The 7669-nt window shown below is 35.9% G+C and overlaps 1 protein-coding gene across 1 annotated transcript; it reads right to left on the reverse strand.

Moving 5' to 3' along the window:
- Positions 1-2616: 2616 nt before the first annotated feature.
- LOC107709960 (gastrula zinc finger protein XlCGF57.1-like) lies at positions 2617-4923 on the reverse strand. The gene is made up of 2 exons (XM_016514632.1): positions 4893-4923; positions 2617-4650 (listed from the first exon to the last, which is right to left on the reverse strand). The coding sequence occupies exons 1-2, from the start codon at positions 4921-4923 to the stop codon at positions 2978-2980; spliced, it is 1704 nt and encodes a 567-aa protein (XP_016370118.1). The 3' UTR covers positions 2617-2977.
- Positions 4924-7669: the final 2746 nt, after the last annotated feature.

Genomic DNA, 7669 nt, shown 5'->3' on the forward strand with positions numbered 1-7669 from the left:
TTTTTTTTCTTTGTGCTCGTCATTCTCAAGCATAGAAATTTGGCTATTGGCGTGTGCTCTTTTATATGGTAATGATATTAATTAGGGGGCGTTTACAAGGCGGAGATCTGACACCAGTCAACTGCGCACAATTTCAAGATCATTTGCGATTTATAAATGCCACATCTGGACGAGAGGCGTACGCACGTGTTTTTGTGCGCAGGTTTGTTTTTTCTGAATTGCACTTACGCACTTTTGAGAAATTATCTTAGAACAAATTTAGAACGGTTTATACGCAACATTTTATAAATGAGGCCCCTGGGGCCTGTTTCATAAAACAAGTTTACCAAATAAACCAGGTTTATTTCAGTTAGTCTGACTTATTGTCAGTTGATTTGGTTCAAAATACATCAGACTAACTAAAATAAGCCTGGCTTATTTAGTAAACTTGTTTTATGGAACAGGCCCCAGATGTTCTAAAACATTAGCCACATTTAAAGCCAGACTCAAAACTCATCTGTTTAGCTGTGCATTTACTGAATGAGCACTGTGCTACGTCCTGTATTTTAAGTATTATGATTTTCTATTCTTAACTGGTTTAATTCATATTTAAGTTTTTAAATTCCTTTTTCAATTGTTGTGATTATTTTTTATGATTATTTTAATTCCTTTTATGTAAAGCACTTTGAATTACCTTTGTGTATGAAATGTGCTATTTAAATAAACTTGCCTCGCCTAAAATATGAGTTTCTGAATTGCACTTACGCACTTTTGAGAAATTATCTTAGAACAAATTTAGAACGGTTTATACGCAACATTTTATAAATGAGGCCCCTTGGGGCCTGTTTCATAAAACAAGTTTACCAAATAAACCAGGTTTATTTCAGTTAGTCTGACTTATTGTCAGTTGATTTGGTTCAAAATACATCAGACTAACTAAAATAAGCCTGGCTTATTTAGTAAACTTGTTTTATGGAACAGGCCCCAGATGTTCTAAAACATTAGCCACATTTAAAGCCAGACTCAAAACTCATCTGTTTAGCTGTGCATTTACTGAATGAGCACTGTGCTACGTCCGAACTGATTGCACTGTATTTTAAGTATTATGATTTTCTATTCTTAACTGGTTTAATTCATATTTAAGTTTTTTAATTCCTTTTTCAATTGTTGTGATTATTTTTTATGATTATTTTAATTCCTTTTATGTAAAGCACTTTGAATTACCTTTGTGTATGAAATGTGCTATTTAAATAAACTTGCCTTGCCTTGTCTGAAAACCTGAGGCAAATTATCCTTCCCCTTCACATCGATCATAATAATTAGATTTACCCTTGCAGGTTAAACAAACCATACATCTCATATATTTCAACATCTTGCTTTATCTTTGCTTTCATCTTGCTTTATTAATATTATGAATGTCTTAACCAAACTTTACCAACATAACAACAGATCCCTTGAGCGCAGCTGATGACACTTTCAAGTGACACTTGATTGATCAAGAATATTCCAATGTACAAATAAGCTTTCCTTTGATTCCTCCATGCTCGTTTTCTTTCATGCATCCTTCTCATCCTTGCATCCTGAGGGGGGTGAAGCTAAGACGCAACAAAAGGAAGAAAGGAAAAGAAACGTGGATGCACAAATAAGGAATGAGAAGCGCCCAGCATGTTAATAAGATGATAAATGTTATTCAGCCTCGGTCATTAGGAATCCCGTCATACAGGCAGACAGAGGCAGGGGAAGAGCAGGAAGCAGAAGTCGATTGAATAATCTTAATTGTGTCTTTCTCAATTCTCAATGTTCAGTCAGACTGTCAGTGTTACACCAAACAGCTGAAACACTGAAATGGACACATGCCTTCTTATCTTTAAAGGCAGGGTATGTGATTTTTCAAAAACACTTTAGAAAACTGAAATCGCTTACTCTGCCTTTAACTTATAATAACACACATCTTAAGACTAAATAAAGCAAAAAAAAAAAAAACCCTGCAAGGCCAAAGAAAATGAGTAATATAACAAGAACGAACATGGGAAAAAAATTGAGAAAGATTAAATGAGACCATGCAAATGTTTGTTTGTTCTTTTCAATCTACACAAAAAGAGGACAACGAAAATGGCCAGTGGCAAGATTCTGAGTTATTAAAACAAATGTTTGGAGAGATGCTGCTATACAGTGGAAAGAGGATGCCTACCATAATTGATCAATATTTGAAATTACAGGAAAGGAATCATATTTGAGCAGAAAATTCTGATTTCGGTCACATTCAGCTGCGGTGTGAACGTAGCCTTGATTTCACACAGACACGTATTTTCTGGTGCCATTTTAAATTTCTGAGCCATTTAAAACTCTTTCCACACAAGAAACACAAATAGGGTCTTACATCTGCATGACTTTTTAGGTGTATCTTTAAGTGTGATGGCAAAAGAAATGTTTTATTACACTGATCACAATTAAGTCGCCTTCTGCCAGGGTGAATGGGCAGGGGATTTTTTAAATGGCCCCTTTTTGTTAACTTCTTGTCAGACTGCAGTTTCTCTACAGAATGAGTTTGCAAATGGCGCTTCAGATCTCTTTGGTATGTGAAACTCTTCTCACACTCAAGACATGAGAATGGCTTCTCTCCAGTGTGATATCAACATTGGCTACCAGAAATCGCTTACTCTGCCTTTAACTTATGATAACACACATCTTAAGACTAAATAAAGCAACAAAAAAAAACCCTGCAAGGCCAAAGAAAATGAGTAATATAACAAGAACGAACATGGGAAATAAATTGAGAAAGATTAAATGAGACCATGCAAATGTTTGTTTGTTCTTTTCAATCTACACAAAAAGAGGACAACGAAAATGGCCAGTGGCAAGATTCTGAGTTATTAAAACAAATGTTTGGAGAGATGCTGCTATACAGTGGAAAGAGGATGCCTACCATAATTGATCAATATTTGAAATTACAGGAAAGGAATCATATTTGAGCAGAAAATTCTGATTTCGGTCACATTCAGCTGCGGTGTGAACGTAGCCTTGATTTCACACAGACACGTATTTTCTGGTGCCATTTTAAATTTCTGAGCCATTTAAAACTCTTTCCACACAAGAAACACAAATAGGGTCTTACATCTGCATGACTTTTTAGGTGTATCTTTAAGTGTGATGGCAAAAGAAATGTTTTATTACACTGATCACAATTAAGTCGCCTTCTGCCAGGGTGAATGGGCAGGGGATTTTTTAAATGGCCCCTTTTTGTTAACTTCTTGTCAGACTGCAGTTTCTCTACAGAATGAGTTTGCAAATGGCGCTTCAGATCTCTTTGGTATGTGAAACTCTTCTCACACTCAAGACATGAGAATGGCTTCTCTCCAGTGTGAAGTCTCAGATGAGTCTGGAGGCTTACATTATGTCTGAAACTCTTTCCACACTGTTTGCATGTGAAAGGCTTTTCTCCTGTGTGAAGTCTCATGTGAGTCTTGAGGTTTCCTTTAAGTGTGAAACTCTTCCCACAGTGATGGCACATGAAAGGCTTCTCTCCGATGTGAGTTCTTACATGATCTTTAAGGTGTTTACTGTCTGTGAACTTTGTTCCACACTGTTGACATATAAAACAGTTCTCTCTTGAATGAATCCTCATATGGTAAATTAGGGTTACTTTACATCTGAAATTCTTTCCACACTGACCACATAAGAACGGCTTCTCCCCAGTATGAATTCTCATGTGAGTCTGTAGATTTCCTTTTTGTGAGAAGCTCTTCCCACACAGTTTGCAGGTGTAAGGGCTCTCTCCAGTGTGACTTCTCATGTGGGCATTAAGGGTTGATTTATATGTGAAACTCTTACTGCACAAAGAACATGTGTAAGGCTTCTCTCCCGTGTGAAGTCTTAAGTGAGTCTTAAGGCTTACTTTATGACCAAAACACTTTCCACAGTGATGGCACGTGAAAGGCTTCTCTCCGGTGTGAATTCTCATGTGCGTCTTAAGGTTTTTATTGAATTTGAAACCCCTTCCACACTGCTGGCATATGAAAGGCTTCTCTCCAGAGTGAATTATTACATGCCTGTTAAGACGATCCATGTCTGGGAAACTCATTCCACACTGATTACATTTAAAACAGTTTTTTCTTGAATGAATTCTCATGTGGCTATTAAGACCTATTTTACGTGTGAAACTCTTTTCACACTGATCACATGTGAACGGCTTCTCTCCGGTGTGATTGTTCATGTGATATCTAAGGTTTAGTTCTCGTATGAAGCTTTTTCCACACAGTCCACATGTGAAAGGCTTCTCTCTGGTGTGAATTCTCATATGGCTTTTAAGAGTTCCTTTTTGAGTAAAACTCTTTCCACACTGTTGGCAAGTGAGAGGATTCTCTCTAGTGTGAATTTTCATGTGGGCTTTAAGGCTTCCTTTCTCAGTAAAACTCTTTCCACACTGTTGGCAGGTGAAAGAGCTCTCTTCAGTGTGAACTCTCATGTGTACTTCAAGGTTTCCATGTTGATTGAAACTCTTTCCACACTGAAAGCAGGTGAAATAACTCCTAGTTGCTTTCTTTTGAGCTCTTTTTCTTGAAGTATTTTTAGTATGTGGGGATTTTCCTCCAATCCTAAAACCAAGATGCTTCTCATCTTTCTCTTCTACTTCATTCAGTTCTTGACTCTCCTCTTTCAGCACTAACAGGTCTAGGTCAAAAAAGAAAAATACAAGTTAACTTCAGTTTAATGGCACAGTACAACAGACATCAAAACATTCAAACTATCAAAACCAACATGTATGCTAGCCCCTAAATTGACTAAGCACATGAAAGATGAGTTTCTTTTAATCTCATAACTGCAATTTATTATTATAAAAGAAATAAACTCTTCATCGATGTTTCTTCATCAGAACAGATTTGGAGAAATGTATCATTACATCACTTACTCACCAATGGATCCTCTGCAGTAAATGAGTGCCATTAGAATGAGAGTTCAAACAGCTGATTATAACATCACAACAATCCACACCAAAACTCCAGTCCATCAATTAACATCTTGTGAAGTAAAAAGCTGTGTGTTTTTACCATTGGTAAAACCATTGGTTTTAGACAAAATATCGTAATCTAGAAATAAATAATCCATAATGATGCTTCCTCCACTGAAAAATCGACAGCCGTATTTGTTGTAAACTGTGCTTTACCTGTGCATATTTCTCTCTTGATTCAGACAAGACTTTTCCCCCCCCACTGGAGAAAGCAATATTATGGATAGAGGACTTGTATTTTAGCCAAAAGCAAATGTTTGAAGTCAAAAATTTTTATAAATGATGATTTGTCGATTACAAACACAGAGCTTTTCAGTTTACATGACATTCGTTGATGAACTGGAGTCATGTTTGTGATTTTTTCCCCCCAGCTGTTTGGACTCATTCTGATGGCACACATTCACTGCAGAGGATCTATAGGCAAGTAAGTGATGTAATGCTAAATTTCTCTGTTTTTCAATGAAGAAAATCTCATCTACATCTTCGATGGACCGAGAGTAAATTTTCAGCATATCTTCATTTTTGGGTGAACTATTTCTTTTATCTTCACTTTCTTTAGGACATATTCCAAAAACTTCAAGCTGACAGTTATCACACCCCTCAGCACAACTAACATTTTTCAAAAATTTATTCCCCCCCCCCAAAAAAAGTGTGATTTTTGCACTTTCAGTTGTTCCTGCACTCTAGGTGTCCTTATAATTGTGTTAAATTTTATACATAGACAACTCATCTTAAATACATCATCATATACAGTGAACAGAAAGCTTAATCCGAGAGGTTGCTCTGTATAAAGAAGATACTCATACACAATACAATTATGGCCCCAATTAAATTAAACAATTAAATTTTGCTCATTTCAATAATTAGTTTTGTTTGATTTTAATAAAGAATTATTAATTCGATTTATGCAAATTACATGTATTTTGAACCAAGTTATGTGAATTAAAGTCTGAAAAGAATAAGTTGGTTCTGCGAGTATGCATGCAAATGCACCATTTCCTTGGCGCCAAAGGGAGTTTCCAGCCAGGTTCATGCAGTGCAAATTTCTTTCGGAAGGGTCTATTTACACTAACTCTGCCCACCAACGTGTGATTGGGCTAGTCACCACTACAAAAGATGGCTGGCATATGGTAAAGCGCATACTGAAATCTTTTTGACACGATCGACCCAGGTTCGAATCTGCCTTTTGCCGAACTTTTTCCCCTTCCTTTTCAAATCTCATATCACATAGGAAAGGCATTTATTTTCAATACAAATGAAGAAAATAATCAAAAAGTTAAAAAAGTATCGGGTAGGATTAGGGTAGGGAGGGCTTTATTGTCCCAATAAGGTGACATTCATTTAATAATTTGAATTAAAATTACAATTTACACTCAATACGTTATTATTGCATAGTGTTTTATAATGTACTGCAATACTGAGATGCAGATAATTGCCACTATTTGCAATAAGTAGTATAAACAGCATAAAATCCTGCTATTTTAACAGTGTAAATAGAATTTATAGCTATTTGCACTTTGTGTAAATTGCATCAATCGCTATTAAGCCCCGTTCACACCAAGAACGATAACTATAAAGATAACTATATTAGCGTCCACATTAGTGGACGATATCGTGTTTATTCGAAGCGTACGCTCATCTGCCGCTTTAAATTCTTGAACTTGTTAAAGCAGGATTGATTCTGATTGGGTGTCAATGTTTGTATCAAGGGATGCCCTCGATTAAGGATTTTTCTGGTCGACTAGTAGTCGTTCATTTTAAGCATTAGTCGGCTAATCGCATGTTTATTAATAAACCATTTAAATCATTATAATAAGCCTTTAATTGCCTACATAGCCTAATAAGCACTCAAGCACACGCATAAACTTGCCACAGCACACCGGCAGAAGTAATGATTATGAACGTGTCAGGGAAACAGTAAGGAGACTGCATTAACATTTTAATAATTTGATAAATTAGCGCTTTTTGTTCTCGGTTTAAGAGAAGTCGGCGACACTAACTCGTCATCTCCGCAGTAGTAACGCACCTGTATGCATGTTTCATACAGATTACATAATCTGAGAATATTTTGTCTTCCATTTGATTTGGTTCATTTGAAAGTAGACATTTCACTCTCTATATTTTTGTTTTTAGATTGCAATGTTACAAAGTTAGAATGAAATGTGATTTTTTTTTTATCCGATATTAAAAACGGATAAAAAAAAAAATACAAATACAAAAACACCGAGATATATACCGTATATTGCAAATTGGCCAAAAAATACAGAGATATGAATTTTTGCCAATATCGCCCAGCCCTACTCTATAGATATATTTTTAATGTCTGTAAAGCAAAGATATACATGGAGTTTTGCACTCAAGCTCAGCAGAGACCGAGACAGCAGAAAGCGCATCATGCTTGCTTGAATTATTTTACAAAAGCGTGTTTTGTTGTTATTGAGAGTGCACACAAATAAACGTAGAATCTTTACAGATTTGAAAGATGTATTACTCTTATCTGTATGACCAAAAATTACGGATTATTTTAAGAGCAAAGGGCCGCACCGGATCATTTAAATTTTATCAATTCCGATTCTGCTTATCGATTCTGATTCCAATGTGATTAAAAAGTTATTTACTTATTCACTTTTTAACGCCATGCCAGCATCAAGGCTATTTTCATGGCGATCTCTGAAATTATAC

Source organism: Sinocyclocheilus rhinocerous, unplaced genomic scaffold (assembly GCF_001515625.1).
Source record: "Sinocyclocheilus rhinocerous isolate Xijiao unplaced genomic scaffold, SAMN03320098_v1.1 scaffold2132, whole genome shotgun sequence".
Classification (NCBI taxonomy): domain Eukaryota; kingdom Metazoa; phylum Chordata; class Actinopteri; order Cypriniformes; family Cyprinidae; genus Sinocyclocheilus; species Sinocyclocheilus rhinocerous.